Here is a 22,761-nt window from a genome sequence, read left to right as displayed (position 1 = left end):
GCTCAGTTGGCCTGCTGTGGGCCGACTGGTGCATGCCTATTTTTAATAATACACGCGAATATTTTTTAAAAGTATATATGTTAACACGTTATGAATACATGGTAACATTTCTTCAAATACATTTTTAATGGAAATACCTTTTTTTTAAATCACACAACATTTTTTAAAATGCTTTTCTGAAATTTTCACAAACTTTTTTTAGAAACACGCGAATATTTTCTTAAAATGTCATGATCCATCTAAACATTTGTTAACCCACGTGATATGTGAGTATATTGATTGTAATATCATCTTATATTATGGGATGAAGGGAGTACCATTTTGTAGAATGTCATGGATATTTTTTGGAAACACGAGAATATTTCCAGCACAGGTGACGTACATTCATTTAGTGGCACGAACCATTTCTTATCATATTTTCCAAAAAAATTGCATGCATTTTTTGAAAGGCGGGAACCTTTTTCCATTGTGATGAACATTTGTTTTGAAAGTTATCGACATTTCCAAACTGCGCTTTTCTCGCCATCCATTTCCCGCCACCCATTTCCCGCCACCCATTTCCCGCCAAACAATTTCCCGCCACCCGTTTCCCGCCACCCATTTCCCTCCTCCCATTTCCCGCCAACCTTTCCCGCCATACCGCAGTCGTTCTTTCCCGCCATTTTCTCGTCTCTATCTATAAAACCCCCTTCAGACGGAGCTGGATAAGCATTGCAGTGTAGTGTAGTTGAGATGTCCCATTATCCTTTCGATCGTAGTTTTCACCCTGGGATGAGCAGGACTCTTCTGAGGCTAGCTACCGATTTCAGGATGGATAATAGGATAGTTCCATGGGACGAACTCACCGGTAGTGACACCATAATGAATGAGTTGGCTCACCAATTACATAGTTCTGGGTGGCCTGAAAGGACCCATGAGGAGGTACGTAAAGAACTTCTTAGGTTGCATGACAGGTGGAAGAAGGTAGTGGTGCCGAAGAGTGAAACTTTCAGAAGGATTGCAGCAAATAATCCATGTTTATGGACTGAGGAGAGCGAGGACGAAGATGATATCTTCATGCCGCCGCTTTTGGGTTCTGCATCGTCGAAGGGCAAGAGTTCTTCATCATCGAAGGGCAAGGTTTCTACATCGTCGAAGGGCAAGAGTTCTTCATCATCGAAGGGCAAGGTTTCTGCATCGTCGAAGGGCAAGCGTTCTTCATCGTCGAAGGGCAAGAGTTCTGCATCGATCGAGGATGACGATGATGACTTCATGTAGTTTTTATGATGTATGTTGTGAGTTCAGTTACGTGCCATTTAATTTGGATGTAGTTCTATCTAGTTGTTTGTAATGTCTCGTTGAATGAATATTATGTTCTATCTAAATATGATCTTGTAGAGTAGGCATATGTCTCGTACATAAGTACATAGTCATTTGTCTCATACATAGAATAGACATAAGTTCTCACACAGAAATAGATGGTAATGTCTCTACTGATACATAGGAGCGGCAATGACGACGTCTGGCCTGCCGGGGAGGCGGATCTCGAATGACAAATGCATCACATATAACTCGGTTTCCTGTAGCAATGCAACTGAACAACCCTTTTCCATTCCCATTCGCTCAGCATTTCTTGAATCTTGCCATCATCAGTTATGTCAATCAATTTTCTTTCCCCAGGGCCATCTGAATGCTTCCTGCTGACGTAGTACACAAAATCGTCTTTCTTCAACCCTTGCTTCAACATGAATTTAGTCTTCAACCAATCAAAAGTGAGGTCCACTTCACTAACTTGCACAACACTTGGAGACAAGCCTTGGACATGAACAATAGGGCTAAGCACCCACTGAGTACTCTCAGCCATCTGCAACACACAAATCGCATTGAGTACGTACCCTACCCCTTAATATCCCCACTAACAAATATTAGACATGTCTATATATTACGAAGCTATATATTACAGAATATTAACGGAGCAACTAATACAATTGACCCTCCTACAATTATATTACGAATATTTGCCGTAGCAACTACAAATATTGACAGATTAATTAGTTGACATCTAAATATATTTAAAAAAACTACCGGAGCACGTACGAAAAATAAAATGTGGGCTTAAATATACCCTTGAAGCGTGCGTGCGAAGGATGAAGGACGAACGGCGGCCACCAAACTGCCGGTGCTCCGGCTCGAACGAAGAACGACGAACAACAGCTTCACCTCCACCACAGTGCTCCAATTTACCACCAGCACACTGCAATGCTTATGCAGCTCCGTCTGAAGGGGGTTTTATAGGTAGAGAGGAGAAAATGGCGAGAAAGAACGGCTGCGATATGGCGGGAAAGGGTTGGCGGGAAACGGGTGGCGGGAAAAAGTTGGCGCAAACATATGACGATGATGACTTCATGTAGTTTTTATGCTGTATGTTGTGAGTTCAGTTACGTACCATTTAATTTAGATGTAGTTCTATCTATTTGCTTGCAATGTCTCGTTGTATGAATATTATGTTCTATCTACATATGATCTTGTAGTTCCGATAACAGAGTACTAAAATAGAGTAGGCATATGTCTCGTACATAAGTACATAGTCATTTGTCTCATACATAGAATAGACATAAGTCTTACACAGAAATAGATGGTAATGTCTCTACTGATACAGATACATAGAAGCGTCAGTGACGACGTCTGGCCTGGCGGGGAGGCGGATCTGGAATCGGGGACCATCCCAACCTGTCGGGTGCCCTAACGTGACGAGGAGGAATCTCACACTCTCCCTGGTCATGCTGTGTATCCTGTGTGGGGCCTGGTGGAGGAGTCGAAAACATGTTCATCCACTGGGTGTGCTGCGACATCTGAGCCTGTATGTTGTCCTCGGGATGTTGATCACTCCCCCACGTATCATGTGATGCCGACATAGACGCCTGATATCCATAGGCCCCTACGCAATGGAACGGTTCATCATGAAGAATGAGGTCGCGTCAATTAATATTGAAAACAATAAATATGAAGACACATACCTGCTGGGTGTGACGTCTGCTCTGGCTGAAACACGAAACTGGACGAGGGACCCTGCTGCTGTGGCTGTGGAGAAAACACGAAGCTCGACGAGGGACCGTGTTGCTGTGGCTGTGGAGAAAACACGAAGCTCGACGTGGGACCATAGTGCTGCGGGTGCCACGTAGAACTGCCAGGTTGGTCAGGACGGGGTGGCCTGGACCGTGTTGCTGTGGCTGTGGAGAAAACACGAAGCTCGACGTGGGACCATAGTGCTGCGGGTGCCACGTAGAACTGCCAGGTTGGTCAGGACGGGGTGGCCTGGTTGTCGGCTGCTGTGCTAGGCGTGGACGTGGTTGATGTCGTTGCATGGAGTGACGCGGCTGCTCCTGCTCGTGCTGAACAACATCGGTTCTCCGGGTGCACGTGATAGCCTCGTACACAGTCCGTATCTTATTCTGAATTCTTTCCAAGAAGGGCTGTACCACTGGACGATGTTGAAGAAGAGGTCCAGACGATAGTGATCGTCCAAAGGTGGTCACGTCGTCGTACAGTTCGCGTGTCAAGGTAGCCTGCAAATTTCCATGACGATTAATAATGTCTGTCTTTTGCACGTCAAAGTATGTGACAACATTACATAAAGAAAAAATATCTTACCGCGTACTGCCTAGAGCCCAAAGTATCATAGCTCGGGTACATATCCGACGGAGTAGGATCCGGTAACTCCTCTGGGTGGGAGTACTCAACAATGCGTAACCATGTTCCGGTCATGTAGCGCCGCAAATAGAGATTGAATTGATCGAGATTGAAATTGTGATTCTCGTGCCATAGATTTGTGTTTGCTGTCTCCCATTCTATAACATACGGCTCTAGTCTAACTAGCCAGTCAGCAGTTGTCCTGTTCATGCCCTTCCTTGTCGTCCTAAAATTGTGGTGTGTGTTCAACAATTACCTAAAGCTTCGAATGGAGTACTATGAAAGAAAATGCAACATTGAAAAACTGGTTAATACCTGTGGATGTGTGCTGGCACCGGGTTCTCTATAGGGGGAGGTAGCTCCAACTGCAGAAGACCAAATTGCCTCATAACCCTCTGTTGTGCCATCTCCTCGACGAAGACATCGAAGATGATCTTCGATTTTGTCATCCAGTAATCTCGGTCCCTTGTGCATAGCACAGACATACCTGCAGGGTATCTCGCTTGTATGGCTGCTTCCGTGTAGGGCTGCCAGATGACCCCGGTGTACGCATCGAACTGCTCGTTCAATGCTGTGTACGCCTTCCTGGTCTGATCACTAGCAAAGCGTCTCTGCAGAGAATAAAAGTTAGTAGCCGCTCGCATCGATCGATCTCTTGTGCAGAAAAAGTTGCATTAAACTACAACACGGTGCATACCTTGCGACGAGTCCAACACAGACCGAAAGTAGGCATGTCGATGCCCTCAACATCAAACATGGCGTCTATAGGCTCATGAACCCGTACATCTGGTCGCCCTATAGAGAACCTCTCCCACGACCACAGCTGTAGGAATAGAGGGCATCCAAGAAGGGCTGGCTTTCTCGATGTAAGCTGGCAACCGTTGCACATACCTCGGTATGTAGCCGCTAACACCGCCGAACCCCAACTCCTCTGTCTGATCTGATCCGCCGTCTGAGCGCTCGCTATCTCGAGTGCCATAGGGATGTAGAGGGCGCTAATAGTGGTGACATGGTTCTCCGTGAACATCACCTTGCCGAAAAGCCACAGTAAGTAGGCCTCGAGGCTCCGAGTGATCTGTCCGCAGTCAAGGGCGCCCGGAAGTTCTGGATCTGCATTAAGCGAAGAGAAAGTTTTAGTAAGCCGCAATTATTTTCTGTATAACTTTATGCGCGATAACTTGAAGAGAATAGGTAGGGGAAATTACCCGGAAATTTAGCAACCACTCATACTTAGGTCCGTGATGCTCCCATACCGGATCGGGAGCATCCGGAAAAACACCGTGAAAACGTTCTGTAAGAGCTCGCTCCCAACCAGCCGGTGCGTCCAACGGTCCTACGGCATGACCTGCCAATGGTAGTCCGAGCAAAAGTGACACATCCTCCAGAGTAGGAGCCATCTCTCCCCATCTGAAGTGAAACGTGTGGGTCTCTGGCCTCCAACGGTCCACTAAGCAGCTCAGCAAAGACCCATCGATGGCGACGCGTTTCTCACCCGGGATAGACTCAACCAGACGCGCGAAAGGTAAAAGGCCGGCCCATTTCAACCTTCATCAGAGAACTTTTCAGTTACTGTCTCCCATTTCAACCATTAATATGCATGTCAGTGTGCAAATTAATAAAGCACGTACCGCTGAAGCCATCCTGAGTGTATCTTCCAGTTTTCCTTAGGAGTGCGAGTGTCGAGAGGCTCAAGCTTGCGCTCATACCATATCGCACCACGATGACCCTTATCAATGTCCCCATTCAGCAACCACAATCCCGACATTCCTGCACTTACAAAATTCAAAACAAAGTGCCACACTTAATAAAAATTCAGAACAAAGTGTCACACTTAATAAAAATTCATAACATAGTGCCACACTTAATAAAAATTCATAACATAGTGCCACACTTAATAAAAATTCATAACATAGTGCCACACTTAATAAAAATTCATAACATAGTGCCACTCTTAATAAAAATTCATAACATAGTGCCACACTTAATAAAAATTCATAACATAGTGCCACACTTAATAAAAATTCATAACATAGTGCCACACTTAATAAAAATTCAGAACATAGTGCCACACTTAATACAAATTTCAGAACATAGTGGCACGACCAACCAACGGCCGCCGCGTGGCTGCCCGGCCTGCAGTCGGCCTCCTGATAGCCGATCGGCCTGCTGTGGGCCGACTGGGCTCAGTCGGCCTGCAGTGGGCCGACGGTGTATTATTCTTGCAAATTCTTTTTTCTGCGTATTATTTCTGTAATTTAAAAAAAAATTGTATTATTTAAAAAAATTTAGCCACTAGTAGGTCACCTGCCTAAACGCTCCGCCGCCATTTGTTTTCGATCTGTTGTCTCAAAAAAAAAATGTTTTCGATCTGCGCCTCCAGTCCGCGCTGAAGGTTGCGGAAGCCATGGATTCGACGGAAGCCCTGCCCGACGACGCGCTCGCAAACATCCTCCGCTGCCTCCCGGCATCTGACCTCGCCGCGTCCCGCTGCGTGCGCAAGGCGTGGTGCGCCGTCGTCCACGCCCATCGGCTGTTGCTTCCGCACTTTCTCCCGCGTGCGGTGCGCGGCATCTTCGTCAACTACATCGACTACAGCCGCCCGCGCTTCTTCGCCCGCCCCTCGACGGAGCGGCCCGCGATCAACGGCGATCTTGGCTTCTTGCCTGGGTACAACAGGGATTTTGAGCCAATTGTGGATCACTGCAACGGCCTCCTTATCTACGGCAATGAGTGGAGGGGGTTCTTCGTGGTCAACCCTGCCACGAGACGGTGGGAGCGTCTCCCACGCCTTGATGCCAAGAACTACAACACGTACCTCGTGTTTGATCCTGCGTGTCACCGCATTACCAAGTGTTCGCGATTCCGCAGGTGCCCGAGAAAGTTGTTCCAGCCCAACCACAACCAGTGCCCGACAAGAAGCCACCAACACCCTTCTGCCCCGCTGAGTTTTTCTCGTTGTTTGAAGATGCGCCAGAAGTACTCACCAAGGACTTGGAAGAGGACTGCGAAGATGGGCCATCGGAATTGTCACCCGAACAAACCATTGAAGAGGACATATCCGCACCGTCGCCCGTTGAGGTTCCAGAAGACTCACTAATTGAGGATCCAGAAGACTTGGTGGAATTTCCACCATCCTCATGGATGCTAGACGTGTTCTCGTCTAGTACAAAAGAATGGCAAAAGAGGTTGTTTGTCCGTGAAGGTGAGGCTTTGGACACGGTGGCTACTATACGGCTGGATAGATTGGAACCAACATTTTGGGGGCCGAGGTGGCGCTACGGTGTCTACTGGCGAGGAGCACTCTATGTGCATTGTCGTGGTGCATTTGTTGCAAGGTATACATCGTAAAAAGGCTTACAAAGCTCCCTTAATTTTGAACTCTAGCATTAGTAGTGGCTTTCTCAGGGGGATGTGTCGACACAAACATTGCATCATATCTAGCACTGATAATGTTCTTATTTGCAGGTTATCCTTAAAGGATGGCAAGTACCAACTAGTGAAAACACCAATAGATATCGAGGAAAGCAAGCGTGCACAACCTTGTCTGGGGAAATCAGAAAAAGGGGTTTACTTTGCAACAATTCACGATGAATATCTATTTCGGGTTTGGATTTTAAATGAATCATGTTGTCAGATATCTTGGGCACTGAAGCATCACGTTGATCTTAATCCATGGGCAACGATATATTTGAACCAGCCTAAGGGAATTGACAAAACTTGGTTCTTATATGGTGATAATAATGAAGATGGAACCAATGGGGATGAGAATTTTGAATGGAATTCTGATGACGATAACGTTCTGAATATTGAAGATGATTATGAGCCTTTCTACAGCCATGTTTCTATCCTCGGATTTCACCCCTACAAAGAGATTGTTTTCTTAGAGGTATCATCATTCAGAGTAGTGGCTTATCATCTGAATAGCTCAAAAGTCCAGTACCTGGGCAGATTACGCCCAAAGGATTATTATCAGTCATTTACAAATGGCATATATGAATCATTTCTGTACACCCCTTGCATGATTGGGGAGCTTTCAAAACGTGCTTGAGATTATTCCTTCACTGGTTGGGTTGGGATCTGGAGATTTAGGTGGAGGGGCAGGGGTGAAGAGCGCAAGGAGCCAGAAGTTTAATCAGATTGATGTTACGGGGTTTTATTTTTGGAAAGAGCTCGAAGCATAGAAGTGAGAATTCAAAGAAGTCGCTAGAAAATAGGATAACCGAATTGGACAGAACTTACTCAGAATTTCCATTTCGTAAACTTCCTTGGTTATTTTGTGCACCTGATCATCTTATGAGTACATTCATCATTTGGGCAAGCGGTGACATTTTACATACTTTTTATGCAGTTGATTGAGTTAATTGTTTTTTCATCTACGGTATAAATACCAGGACATGTTCTTTCATGTTTATTTTTGGTCACGCTCTTTGTTCACTTTTGAACATGCACAAGTAGATATGTGCGTGCTACTGAAATCTGAATCCTAGTCAAATTCTGCACCCTACTGAAATCTATGGTGATGTGTCCGAGCTGTTGTTTTTTACTTAACGCTAATTATTAATTGATTAGGCCCGACTTTGGGCTAACCGCTGCATACCTGGCAACAGTGTTAATGAATCATGAAGCCCGTTAGTGGATTAGTGTGTTCAGTTCATGTCGCGTATGTCAGTTTCGTAAATTAGTTTCTGAAGCTTAAGTTCTAGATTTAGTTCCAAAACCGGGACTATCCAATGTCTATGTACCTTGAATCGTCAAAATAGGCTTAAATACGTAATTTTTCTTCAATGATTCTACAAAAATTTGGGCAAAAGGAGCAGTCATAACAGAAACCTATGTTGTGCATTGAGACAATTGCTTCGTGCACATGAATAATATAACGGAAACATTAACGCCCACACGTGTGGGTGTTTGCATCTCGCCCACAAGCGTGGATCCGCGTTCATTTGTGGGTGCACGAATCTTGGCATGTTTTTGGTGCCACGTAGGACTGGGCTGGTGTGTGGGCATTCACCCGGTCGCTCACACGTCCGTTTCACCCACGGAGGGGCCGGTGTGTGGGCGTTTAGCAGTTCGCCCACACGTCAGTTTTCACTCACGCACAAGGGCTGGTGTGTGTGGGCATTTGCCATCTCGCCCACATGCCCGTCTCTTCTCCCACACCCAAGCTGCCAGTTACCATGCGTTTTGCAGTGTACATGGCAACTGCCCTAGTGTGCTTGTAAGCAGATGGCAACTCTCTCTTTTTTTACCCAACATGTCAGTTGCCATATGTTTTGCAGGGTACACGGCAACTGCCCTAGTGTGCTTGTAAGTAGATTACAACTCTCTCTTTTACCCGAACATGTTGTTTTGCCATGTCTCTTTGTAGCGCTACACGACAACTGCCTAGTGTTAGTAGGTGGCAACTCCTAAGGTTTTCAAATCATGGCAACTGTAGTAAACCAGACCATACATGGCAACTGCTTAGTGTTAGTAGGCGGCAACCTCTAAAGTTTTCAAATCATGGCAACTATAGTAAACCAGACCATACATGGCAACAGCTGCAGTTGTCCAAAATGGCATCTGGCACTTGACCTGAGATGGCAACTACAGTTGAGCAACCATGGCAACTGTAGTTGTCCAACATGGCAATTGTAGTTCAACGACATGGCAACTACAGGTAAACGAACATTGAAGAGGGTCCGGACCATGGCAACTGCGGGGACACGTGGTGACTGTCACGCTGGGCGTGCGGGACCATGAGGTAGGTGGCTGAGAAAGGTCGTGTGGGCGTTATGCATTTTGTCCATACGTAGGCATGTGAGAGGGACCGCAATGAGAAAAAGAGGCGTGTGAGCGCTAGTTGTTTTGCCCACACGTAGGCGTGTGGGCTGGTCCTCTTAGACACCACACAAAACGTGTGGGCAGATCTCTTAACGCCCACACGTGTGGCAGTTATCGTAACCCTAATATAATTGCGCCCATGTTTGCTTTTGGTTCTGTTTGGGTATAGCGGTATGCGATTCATTTCTATTTCCTTCATTGGTGGAAGGTGTAAGCTAGTTAGCTCAACATTTTCACCGTCGATCGTTTTGCTCTGCAATCTGAAAATGCAAGGGCCGGCCTGAACATGGAGCATCAACAACAAACCGGGTAAAGTTCTTCAGATGACATGACTTTCATCTTGCGTGTTTTCTTCAGGCTATCAAAATCGTAAGAACATCATTATGCATCCTACTGAAATCTTCTATTGACATTTAGCATCAGTGGCCAGCCCGAGGTAGTTCAGTAGTTGCACTGTTCTTTTGATGAAAGCCAGGCGGTGACGAATTGCAAGTATTCGGTTTGTATACAACTTTGTTTATGAATATTATTTCCAAATTAGCTATAACACATCTTTGTTGTACACATGAACTTATTAGCAACTTTTCACAAAAGAACATGGAAATATATATACATTTGTGAATAGTCAAAAAACGATAGCCTTTGAATACACTACTCCATGCTATGCCGACAGCTGGGTCTAGGCCGTCGGCATACAATGGCCGTCGGGCTATACCCGGCTACGCCGACGGCCCCCGTCGGCAAAGAATGGTCGTCGGCTTAGCCCAGGCTACGCCTACAACCACCGTCGGCATACACGGGCCGTCGACATAGCTGCGGGCCCGCCGACCACGCTCGTGACGGGTGGCTAACGGCGTCGGATCTATGCCGACGGCGGAGACGGGCGGTCGTCGGCCTAGATACGGGTGCCACGTCATCGATCCAAAGCGCACCGACCAAGACCTATGTGTAGGATCGAAAGTATGTCTAGAGGGGGGTGGTTAGACTACTTTTTTTTTAGGGTTGGACAGTAGGACCACGTCCTACTGCATGTATATATTAAGGACCCAGAAGGGTGAGTATGTTACAAATGTACAAGGGGAGGGGGGTGTCTCAAGCAATTACAAAGGATAGTCAGAGAACCAGTAGGTTACTATAGTTAGTGGATAGAAGCTAGGATAGCAGGGATGAGGTGTCTCTTATCTACAGGGAGTCTATGAACAATGTTGGCAAAATCGTTCCTAAACCTGGCTAGCCAGCTGTCAACCAAAGGGGTCACATGTCGAAAATAGTTATTGTTCCTTTCCTTCCACAGACTCCAGGCAGCAACTAGGAAAGTGTCCATGAGCATTTTACGTTGATTCCCGGTCTTCAGGTGTTTCAACAGATGTAGCCGATCTCCAGTAGCAGGCCAGGTGATATTGAGCTTGAGCCAGCATCGTGTGCTAAACGTGTAGCGAAAGAAGAGATGCTCAAGGGTTTCTTCCACGTGTTCGCCACAAAGGAGACAGTCTAGGTTGGTCCCAATGTTATAGTGTCTTCTGCTGAGCATATTATGCGTGTTGAGACGATCCACTAGGATAAACCAACCAAAGACTTTGATTTTGGGGACACATTTAGCTTTCCAAAGCCAATGAAACGCCTCGTGGACTTGAAGCTCTCGGAAACAAAATTTGTAGTACGCCGTGGTTTTAAATGTGGATGAGCCCCAGGTGCAAGTCCAAATATCTCTTTCATCCGATAGTTCAGTGGAGGATGCCACACTCTGGATCCTTCTGAGTTCATCATGGGCTTGAGTTAAGAGAGGTAGATGAAAGGCTTCACCGATTTCGGGTACAGTAAGCATATTGCGGACCGATGCATCTTCTCGTAAGGTATATGAGAAAGCCCTAGGGAATTGCTCCTCGAGGATACGAATACACCAGTCATCTTTCCAAAAGAGGGCTGTCTTCCCACTACGAATTTGGATCTTGGTCACACCTCGGTACGTGGGCATGAGCTTGACCAGTTCCCGCCACCAATGAGAGCCACAGGGTGGGGAGGCATGCGGTATATTGTCCACGTAATAGGGTTTCCAAATCAAACTAACCCAAGGGATGTCCAGTTGATTGTAGAATTTGTGTAGTAGTTTGAGCAGCAAGGCATCATTTTGGACTTTGAGGTTGAGAACACCCAGACCACCTTTCTCCTTAGGACGACAAACCATGTCCCATGCAGCCAAAGAGTTACACTTGTCACCATCATCCGTTTTCTTGATCCATAGGCAATGTCGCCGTATCTTGTCCAATTGTTCAATAATTTTCCTAGGGAGACGGAGAACACCCATGGGGTAGATAGCCAGGGACGTGACAAGCGAGTTCATCAGAGCCAATTTGCCAGCGTAAGACATGAGCGACATGGCGGCCGTGATTTTGCACTCGGCTTTGCAGATCCAGGGGGTCATGTCTGAGATAGAGGGCTTCGTAGTTCCAAGGGGGAGACCGAGGTAGGTGAACGGCATCTTAGCAGTGGTACAACCAAAGATATTTGCAATATGACCAAATTTGTCAGCAGGGGTATTTATAGGGATCAAAGTAGATTTGGAGAAATTGATGTGGAGACCCACTGAATCAGCATAGTCTGTGAGAATTTTTTTCAAATGTATCGCTTGAGGCAAACATGCTGGCAAGAGAATTATCGTGTCGTCTGCGTACTGAATGACCGGATAATTAGAAGGCTCTGCTGAGGGGATTGGTAATTGCAACAGATTGTCGGCGAGGGCAGCATTGATTGCAGTTTGAAGTAGGTTCGCTGCCAGAACAAAGATGAGAGGGGAGAGAGGGTCTCCCTGCCTAACACCACACTTGCACCAGAATTGTCTCCCTGGTACACGATTGAGCAGCACCGAAGATTTGCCAGAAGAGGAAATGCATTGGAACCAAGAAATCCAGTGATCATTAAACCCCATGCTTTTCATGATCTGAATGATGGCCGCATGCTCAACCGTATCAAATGCTTTAGCGAAGTCCAGTTTAAGGAGAACGATTTCGCGTTTCGAAGCTTGGCATTGGTGTATATACTCAAAGGCCCATGCAAGACAGTCGTGGATCGAACGTCCTTTTAAGAACCCATATTGGTTTTTATGAACAATTCTCAGAATCACACGCTACAGTCTATTGGCTAGGATTTTGGTGATTAACTTAAGGCAGCAATTCAGTAAAGTTATTGGGCGAAAATCATTGACAGATTCCGGGGCTCTAGATTTGGGGATCAAAGTGATGTACCCGTAGTTGAGGCTTTCAAGGTTTCGCGTCCCCTGATGAAACTCCTCACAGAGCCTATAAAAGTCCAGCTTGATTATAGGCCAACAGACTTTCAAGAATGCACCATTGAAGCCATCTGGGCCAGGGGCCTGATCCGACGGCATTTCATTGATCGCAGCGTCAATTTCTTCATGCGTGAATGGAACAGTAAGGCTATCGAAGTCAACCTGAGAGCGAAGCATGTTTGAAAGATTGAATTTCATTTGCGGAACCTTGGCTGTGCCCAAACGTGTTTTGAAAGCCTCAAACAAAATGGACTCCTTGCTCGCGTGATCATCAAGACTAATACCATTCTCAGACTTCAGAGTTGAAATATAATTTTTCCTGTACCTTTCAGTGACGATAGCTTGAAAGAATTTGGAATTTTCATCCCCGAATTTAATCCAACGAATGGTGCAACGTTTTTTCCAGTACTTCTTTTGGTATTGTAGTAGGCGAAGTAAATGGTTCTTAAGGATGCGCTAGAAATTCCCCTCAGGTATTGTCAATGAGCGCTTATCAGCTATATTGTCGATCTCTAGTAGGGCTTTGTTTGTAGTTTCAAAGGCAATTTTCAGACGAGAAATATCTTTACTCCAACGGCTGAGAGCATGTCGCAGATTCTTAAGCTTTTGACACAAGCTAGCTGCCGCATTAAGATTTCTCCCGTGCTTGATAGGCTTGTTCCAAGCTTGTGTGACAACGTCGAAGAAGCCTGGATGTGCAATCCAAAAGGTTTCAAACCTAAACAGTCTACTTTTCGGAATGGAGGTTTGAATGGAGACATAGCATGGAGTATGGTCAGAAACAGGTCGTCCGAGGGGCATCACAAGAGTGTTAGGGAATGTGGCTGTCCAATTTAGTGATGTGAAGAACCAATCGAGCTGTTCAAGGAGGGGGGTCTGTTGCATATTCGACCAAGTAAAATTACGACCTTTAATGGGTAGTTCGGTAAGGCATTGCTCTCGGATGAAATCATTGAAAGCAAACATGTCATTTACATCACCTCCAGGTTTGTTTCGATTTTCCGGTGAACGAATATAGTTAAAATCTCCGAGCAAGAGCCAATCCTCAGTAGAGGGGATATCCAAATCGAAGAGCCAATTAGTAAAAGAAGTACGCTGATCTCCTTGGCAAGGGCCGTAAATATTAACTAGTTTCCACCGCATAGCCGATTGCTTGGAGGAAAATTCCACCCCGAGTGCAAAACGTCCAGACAAAAATACCGTGCCATCGAAAACGTGACTACACCAAATCGTGATAATACCACCAGACGCGCCACTCGCCGGAACGAAAGCAAAATAATCAAAGCGCTTAGGACAAAGGATTTTAAGCATAGAGGCATCGAAATGCTGCATTTTAGACTCTTGTAGACAAATAACGGTGCAACCAGAAGAGTTGATCGCATTTGAAAGCGCTAAATGTTTTTCGGGTGAGTTTAGACCACGGACGTTCCAGTAGAGAACGTTCCAATTATGCAAAAGAACCATGACCTAACCAAAGGTAAAGGAACTAGGGAGATGAGGCCGAAGAAGCTCCACCTTCACCTGCAGTAAGCATGTCTTCATTAAGTTCTTCAGCAGGGATGGCACACAGCTGTGTGCCAATGTTCTGCATGGTGGGAATGGGTGTAGGAGGTGGCAGCTCGAACTCCGGCTCCTTACTGTCAGATGCAGCTCCACGGGGCAGCATAGTTGGCACCACCCTGGGTTTCACCTTGGACTTTGAGGGTCGAGATTCATCATGAACTTTGACTCGAAACCCGTCATACTTGGTGGAACGAGTGCTACGTCTGAGCGAAGAAGTGTCAATGGGAGCGGGATCTTTACCCTTGCGGGCCCTGGAAGGAGGCAACAGGGCAGTAGAAGCTTGAGGTTCAATGATACTTGTCATAGTATCAACAGCATCAGCAGCAACGGGATCAACTGGGATCAGATCAGAAACTGGAGGCAGACTGTGCAGGGCGGATTCAGATTCAGACATAATATACTCAGATGCAGATTCAGACATAATAGCAGCAGTTTCAGACATAGCAGACGTGACAGTAACCTGAGCATCAGCAGCAGTTAAGACATTCAGAGCATCAGAGGCAGCGTCAGGCGGCATGAGCGATGTTGGCTCTTCTTCAGATATCTCCTGAATAATGACTTGCGAGGAAGGAGCAGGTAGATTGTTGGAGTGATTAGACTACTTGACCAAATAAAAATCTAGCCTTTTTTCCCAATTTTAGTTCTTGGCAGATTTTAGCAACTTAGCACAAGTCAAGCAATCAACATACATATGCAATTCTAAGAGTATAGCAGCGGAATGTAAAACAATTGCATATGAAGGTAAATGGAGGAGTTTGAGGGAGCAAACGCAATGTTGACACGGAGATTTTTATCCGTGGTTCCGATAGGTGGTGCTATCGTACATCCATGTTGATGGAGACTTCAACCCACGAAGGGTAACGGTTGCGGGAGTCCATGGAGGGCTCCACCCACGAAGGGTCCACGAAGAAGCAACCTTGTCTATCCCACCATGGCCGTCGCCCACGAAGGACTTGCCTCACTAGGGTAGATCTTCACGAAGTAGGCGATCTCCTTGCCCTTACAAACTCCTTGGTTCAACTCCACAATCTTGACGGAGGCTCCCAAGTGACACCTAGCCAATCTAGGAGACACCACTCTCCAAGAAGTAACAAATGGTGTGTTGATGATGAACTCCTTGCTCTTGTGCTTCAAATGATAGTCTCCCCAACACTCAACTCTCTCTCACAGGATTTGGATTTGGTGGAAAGAAGATTTGAGTGGAAAGCAACTTGGGGAAGGCTAGAGATCAAGATTTATGTGGTTGGAATGGAATATCTTGACCTCAACACAAGTGTAGGTGGTTCTCTCTCAGAAAATATATGTTGGAAGTGTAGGCATGTTCTGATGGCTCTCTCCACGAGTGAAGAGTGGGTGGAGGGGTATTTATAGCCTCCACGCAAAATCTAACCGTTACACACAAATCACCAAACTCGGTGGAACCGATTCAAAGAACTCGGTTAGACCGATTTGGTTCATAATGTGGCCGTTAGGCATTTCGGTGGGACCGACATGTCAACTCGGTGGGACCGATTTCTTTAGGGTTAGGGCATAACGTAATCTCGGTGAGACCGATTACACAAATTCGGTGAGACCGATTTTGGTAATAGACTAACAGAGAGTTGGTCAGGCAAACTCGGTGGAACCGATTCGCTCATCTCGGTTTGACCGAAACGTTACGAAAAGGAAACAGAGTGTTTGCATTGCAATCTCGGTGGGACCGATCGCTCATCTCGGTTTGACCGGAACGTTACGAAGGGAAACGGAGAGATTACAATCCCATCTCGGTGAGACCGAGATCCCTATCGGTGAGACCGAAAAGACTAGGGTTTCTGGCAGTGGCTATGTCAACAGAACTCGGTGGCTCCGGATATGAAATTTCGGTGGGGCCGAGCTTGGAATGGACGCAATATCGTTTGTGTCTCCATATTTTCTGAAAGAGGCTGTCCTCAATACCTGGACAGGTGAGCTGATGGGTTTTCGATCAATGGGTAATTTCAACAGCGTCAACCCCGCCGATAGGCGTTACATTCCAAACCCAGAGCATATGCGTACAAGTAGAGGCAGACGGCAGTGTCAACGCATCCGAAATGATATGGATGAATCTGAAGCAGGAGGTCCGACTAGGCAATACATTCTATGCAATGAATTTGGCCATAGGGACACTAATTGTCCCACTTTCGTCACTGGGCGTGGACGAGGCAACCGGGGAAGAAGAGGAGGTAGAGGTAGTAGAGGAGTAAGGGCGAGAGGAAGAAGCTAAGCTAGCCCTAGTTTGTTCTGAATTTATATTAAGTGTGCTGTGGCACTATGTTCTGAAATTTGTATTAAGTGTGGCACTATGTTCTGAAATTTGTATTAAGTGTGGCACTATGTTCTGAATTTTTATTAAGTGTGGCACTATGTTATGAATTTTTATTAAGTGTGGCACTATGTTATGAATTTTTATTAAGTGTGGCACTATGTTATGAATTTTTATTAAGTGTGGCACTATGTTATGAATTTTTATTAAGAATGGCACTATGTTATGAATTTTTATTAAGTGTGGCACTATGTTATGAATTTTTATTAAGTGTGGCACTATGTTATGAATTTTTATTAAGTGTGGCACTATGTTATGAATTTTTATTAAGTGTGACACTTTGTTCTGAATTTTTATTAAGTGTGGCACTTTGTTCTGAATTTTGTAAGTGCAGGAATGTCGGGATTGTGGTTGCTGAATGGGGACATTGATAAGGGTCATCGTGGTGCGATATGGTATGAGCGCAAGCTTGAGCCTCTCGTCACTCGCACTCCTAAGGAAAACTGGAAGATACACTCAGGATGGCTTCAGCGGTACGTGCTTTATTAATTTGCACACTGACATGCATATTAATGGTTGAAATGGGAGACAGTAACTGAAAAGTTCTCTGATGAAGGTTGAAATGGGCCGGCCTTTTACCTTTCGCGCGTCTGGTTGAGTCTATCCCGGGTGAGAAACGCGTCGCCATCGATGGGTCTTTGCTGAGCTGCTTAGTGGACCGTTGGAGGCCAGAGACCCACACGTTTCACTTCAGATGGGGAGAGATGGCTCCTACTCTGGAGGATGTGTCACTTTTGCTCGGACTACCGTTGGCAGGTCATGCCGTAGGACCGTTGGACGCACCGGCTGGTTGGGAGCGAGCTCTTACAGAACGTTTTCACGGTGTTTTTCCGGATGCTCCCGATCCGGTATGGGAGCATCACGGACCTAAGTATGAGTGGTTGCTAAATTTCCGGGTAATTTCCCCTACCTATTCTCTTCAAGTTATCGCGCATAAAGTTGTACAGAGAATAATTGCGGCTTACTAAAACTTTCTCTTCGCTTAATGCAGATCCAGAACTTCCGGGCGCCCTTGACTGCGGACAGATCACTCGGAGCCTCGAGGCCTACTTACTGTGGCTTTTCGGCAAGGTGATGTTCACGGAGAACCATGTCACCACTATTAGCGCCCTCTACATCCCTATGGCACTCGAGATAGCGAGCGCTCAGACGGCGGATCAGATCAGACAGAGGAGTTGGGGTTCGGCGGTGTTAGCGGCTACATACCGAGGTATGTGCAACGGTTGCCAGCTTACATCGAGAAAGCCAGCCCTTCTTGGATGCCCTCTATTCCTACAGCTGTGGTCGTGGGAGAGGTTCTCTATAGGGCGACCAGATGTATGGGTTCATGAGCCTATAGACGCCATGTTTGATGTTGAGGGCATCGACATGCCTACTTTCGGTCTGTGTTGGACTCGTCGCAAGGTATGCACCGTGTTGTAGTTTAATGCAACTTTTTCTGCACAAGAGATCGATCGATGCGAGCGGCTACTAACTTTTATTCTCTGCAGAGATGCTTTGCTAGTGATCAGACCAGGAAGGCGTACACAACATTGAACGAGCAGTTCGATGCGTACACCGGGGTCATCTGGCAGCCCTACACGGAAGCAGCCATACAAGCGAGATACCCTGCTGGTATGTCTGTGCTATGCACAAGGGACCGAGATTACTGGATGACAAAATCGAAGATCATCTTCGATGTCTTCGTCGAGGAGATGGCACAACAGAGGGTTATGAGGCAATTTGGTCTTCTGCAGTTGGAGCTACCTCCCCCTATAGAGAACCCGGTGCCAGCACACATCCACAGGTATTAACCAGTTTTTCAATGTTGCATTTTCTTTCATAGTACTCCATTCGAAGCTTTAGGTAATTGTTGAACACACACCACAATTTTAGGACGACAAGGAAGGGCATGAACAGGACAACTGCTGACTGGCTAGTTAGACTAGAGCCGTATGTTATAGAATGGGAGACAGCAAACACAAATCTATGGCACGAGAATCACAATTTCGATCTCGATCAATTCAATCTCTATTTGCGGCGCTACATGACCGGAACATGGTTACGCATTGTTGAGTACTCCCACCCAAAGTTACCGGATCCTACTCCGTCGGATATGTACCCGAGCTATGATACTTCGGGCTCTAGGCAGTACGCGGTAAGATATTTTTTCTTTACGTAATGTTGTCACATACTTTGACGTGCAAAAGACAGACATTATTAATCGTCATGGAAATTTGCAGGCTACCTTGACACGCGAACTGTACGACGACGTGACCACCTTTGGACGATCACTATCGTCTGGACCTCTTCTTCAACATCGTCCAGTGGTACAGCCCTTCTTGGAAAGAATTCAGAATAAGATACGGACTGTGTACGAGGCTACCACGTGCACCCGGAGAACCGATGTTGTTCAGCACGAGCAGGAGCAGCCGCGTCACTCCATGCAACGACATCAACCACGTCCACGCCTAGCACAACAGCCGACAACCAGGCCACCCCGTCCTGACAAACCTGGCAGTTCTACGTGGCACCCGCAGCACTATGGTCCCACGTCGAGCTTCGTGTTTTCTCCACAGCACACAATAAAAAGTTTCAACCAAAATAGCAAGAGAGATAAAAAAACACTCTCTCTCGAAGCCTATGATCTATACATTTTCTCCCCCTTTGGCAACAAGTTACCAAAAAGTTCAAAAATGCATAGTGCTAAATGACTCTCAGGCTTGATCTTCGGTAGGAGGTGTTGAGAGAACTCCAAGGACGAAGGCTTCAGATGAAGTAGCTGGAGCTGGTGGAGTAGCTGCTGGAGGTGGAACGGGAGCTATTGCTACTGGTGCTGATGCTGTAGCTCTAGTGTCTGTCACGGGCAGTGCAGCAGATCTCTGTCCTCTGGGCACTCTAGCAAAAGCATCTGTGGTAGACTTTCCCTTTTTCTCCCCTGCTTCCTCAATACAACAGTGTCATCTTCTTCTTCTTCAGCAGCTTCAGGCACTTGGGCCTTGTTCTTTTCTTCAGCAGGGATATTCCTAGTGCTTCTCTTGGGTTTAGGCTTTGGAGCTGGAGCAGCAGCCTTGGGAGCAGATTTGGGCTTAGATGGAGCAGCCCCTGATCTGATTGCATCCCCCATAAGCTTTTGAGCTTTGGGTGCTGGTGCAACATCCTCTTCCTCTTCCTCTTCAGAATCTTTCCTCATTGAGGGCTTGCCAAGAACTCTGGCTGTAGTAGTTCTGGCCCTCTTCTTCTTCTTCTTATCCTCACCAGCTGCTTCTTCTTCAGATTCAATGGTAAACTTCATAGTTTCACCCGTGGCAACTTTTCTTGGCTTAGACATGGGCTGTCTTCTTGCTGGCATCTTTGTTTTCAGTCCAGGCATTGTTGCAGCAGCTGTGCCATACTCTTTCTTCAACACCTTTTTCTTTGAAGTGGCTTCATCTTCAACAACCACATAGTCTTCATCTTCTGAATCAGAAGTCCTCTTCTTCCTTGTCCTGGTGGCAGCCTTTGGCAAGTTGCTGGGAGTGCTCCTGCTGCCTTCATCATAACTGCTAGAGGGATCTGAACCCTCACTCATCTGCACCTGTTGCTCAGACCTGTTATGACTGTCACTTTGATCAGACATCTCTGCAAACACTCTGATAGCAGACCCTGTGAATAGGTTATAGATGAGGTAGAGTAGATGAGCATCACAAAGTACAGGAGTTTTGCAAAACAAATGACTTAAAAACTTAGTTTTAGTTCTTCACAGAAAGCATTTCGGATCTACCAATTTGTAAACTCGGTAATACCGAAGCAGCTTTTGGAACCTAAACTAGTGAACTCGGTCAGACCGAGTCACAGTTTGGTGGTACCGAGACTGCTAGGGTTTCACAGAGAATTGAACTCGGTCACACCGATTTGCAATTTTCGGTCAGACCGAAAACGCGTGTGCTCTGGCCTAAGCCAAATCGGTGAGACCGATTTCTACAACTCGGTCGGTCCGAGATGAATTCGGCGGAGACCTAACCCTAAATTTTCAAATCAAAACTAATCTACGGGACGTTTTCGCTGGACAGGATGATTTCAATCGTGGCAAGAATCATGGCAAAGCAATGTGCTAAGAATCAGAGTTAAGGATTAGCACAAAGATTAAGTTCGTACCCTAGTTCGGCGACGAACTTGCTACGGCGGCAACGGTGGGACAGATTGCCGTTGACGGCAGCGGAGACCAGCGGCGGGAGGTCACTGGCGACGAGAGGACGATCCGGAGACCCGAGGAGGCAGAGCAGGTTACGCGCGGGCGAGGAGGTTCGGAAAATTTCCAAAATTTGGCCCGTAGGTATATATAACCTGACCCTGGCGGTGTGACCGAGTGGAACGACTCGGTGGCACCGAGATACAAAACTGCAAGCAGTTACTGCAACGCGGTGTGACCGAAAGGTTCTAATCGGTTGCACCGAGATTGAAAACCCTAGATCAACTTAGTGATCTCGGTAGGACCGAAAAGGATGAATCGGTCAGACCAAGATGCACAAAGAGGTTTTGGAGGTTTAAGTCTATGACGAATCGGGAACTCCGAGTGCTCCTCACACAGAGTGGTTCGAATCTGACTTGATCAAACTTTGTGATGTAGCATGAATAGAGTTTGAGACGAGAAAAGCATAGATAGCTAGAGGAAGTTCTTAGGCATTCTTGTCCATCCATTTGGCAAAAAGAAAGAGCCAAACAATCAAAGCAACAAATGGATGTCCTCGAATGAGAAAAGTATGCAACCAACATGCTCACACAATAAAATGGCAAATGAAATATGTGACAGCATGCACAATCACTCTAGCATCTATCAAGCAATTTGGCGATGACTAGGTCATCTATATATGAGTATATTGACTTAGGAGTCAAATGAGAACATTTGATCATAGGTCATACTCATCGTTTAAGCACAAGTGGGGTTACCACTTTTACGTAAAGCATTTCACACCATTAGAGTTGCTTTAGCTCAATTGATTAGAGTAAAACTCCCCCTAGATGTGATATCCCCCCTAAGAGGGATGAACTAACCTTGGGTTTTGTCGATGATGACTTCATGTAGGTGTTGAAGATGTAGATGCTCAATGTTGATGTAGATCATTCGGAGCAATCCTTTGGAGTGAGTTGCACTTTCAATACCTACACGGGTTAGTCCCACAAGGAACAAACAAGGATATCCATAGACATAGAGTGATGCATACACAAGATGATGTCCATGAAAGCATTAGGTTACCTTGTCCCTTGTCTTACCAACAAGAGGGTTTGTGACTCCTTGAACTAGTGCAAGATATGGAAGTTTCTTGCACTTGTCCTCGCCAAAATGATAAGAGTGAGGTATGTGTTGGAAATATGCTCTAGAGGCAGTAATAAATAGGTTATTATTATATTTCCTTGTTCATGATAATCGTTTATTATCCATGCTAGAATTGTATTGATACGAAACTCAGATACATGTGTGGATACATAGACAACACCATGTCCCTAGTAAGCCTCTAGTTGACTAGCTCGTTGATCAATAGATGGTTACGGTTTCCTGACCATGGACATTGGATGTCGTTGATAACGGGATCACATCATTAGGAGAATGATGTGATGGACGAGACCCAAACCTAAGCCTAGCACAAGATCGTGTAGTTCGTTTGCTCAGAGCTTTTCTAATGTCAAGTATCATTTCCTTAGACCATGAGATTGTGCAACTCCCGGATACCGTAGGAATGCTTTGGGTGTACCAAACGTCACAACGTAACTGGGTGGCTATAAAGGTGCACTACAGGTATCTCCGAAAGTGTCTGTTGGGTTGGCACGAATCGAGACTGGGATTTGTCACTCCGTGTAAACGGAGAGGTATCTCTGGGCCCACTCAGTAGGACATCATCATAATGTGCACAATGTGACCAAGGAGTTGATCACGGGATGATGTGAGTTACGGAACGAGTAAAGAGACTTGCCGGTAACGAGATTGAACAAGGTATAGGGATACCGACGATCGAATCTCGGGCAAGTAACATATCGATAGACAAAGGGAATTGCATACGGGATTGATTGAATCCCCGACATCGTGGTTCATCCGATGAGATCATCGTGGAACATGTGGGAG

General features: G+C 46.1%; 1 protein-coding gene and 1 long non-coding RNA gene across 2 annotated transcripts; one reads left to right on the top strand and one right to left on the bottom strand.

Annotated features, from left to right (window-relative positions):
- Positions 1-2,507: 2,507 nt before the first annotated feature.
- Positions 2,508-5,484, bottom strand: LOC141021329 (uncharacterized). The gene is made up of 7 exons (XM_073496773.1): positions 4,875-5,484; positions 4,367-4,779; positions 3,985-4,280; positions 3,631-3,895; positions 3,295-3,545; positions 2,997-3,190; positions 2,508-2,917 (listed from the first exon to the last, which is right to left on the bottom strand). The coding sequence occupies exons 2-7, from the start codon at positions 4,694-4,696 to the stop codon at positions 2,652-2,654; spliced, it is 1,602 nt and encodes a 533-aa protein (XP_073352874.1). The 5' UTR covers positions 4,697-4,779; positions 4,875-5,484; the 3' UTR covers positions 2,508-2,651.
- An 11,486-nt stretch (positions 5,485-16,970) lies between these two features.
- LOC141021532 (uncharacterized) lies at positions 16,971-17,705 on the top strand. Its single transcript, XR_012182850.1, has 3 exons — positions 16,971-17,155; positions 17,239-17,578; positions 17,674-17,705. It is a non-coding gene; the product is annotated as an uncharacterized lncRNA (long non-coding RNA).
- The last annotated feature ends 5,056 nt before the right edge of the window (positions 17,706-22,761 follow it).

The sequence above is a fragment of the Aegilops tauschii genome, chromosome 4 (genome assembly GCF_002575655.3).
Source record: "Aegilops tauschii subsp. strangulata cultivar AL8/78 chromosome 4, Aet v6.0, whole genome shotgun sequence".
NCBI lineage: Eukaryota > Viridiplantae > Streptophyta > Magnoliopsida > Poales > Poaceae > Aegilops > Aegilops tauschii.
This window is presented reverse-complemented; position numbering and strand designations above follow the sequence as displayed.

Coding starts and splice junctions, on each gene's coding strand:
- LOC141021329 (XM_073496773.1), bottom strand. CDS start 4,696: ATGTTCACGGAGAACCATGTCACCACTATTAGCGCCCTCTACATCCCT. Junction 3,896..3,984: donor GTGCCAGCACACATCCACAG/GTATTAACCAGT, acceptor CCACAATTTTAG/GACGACAAGGAAGGGCATGA. Junction 3,546..3,630: donor TGGGCTCTAGGCAGTACGCG/GTAAGATATTTT, acceptor GGAAATTTGCAG/GCTACCTTGACACGCGAACT.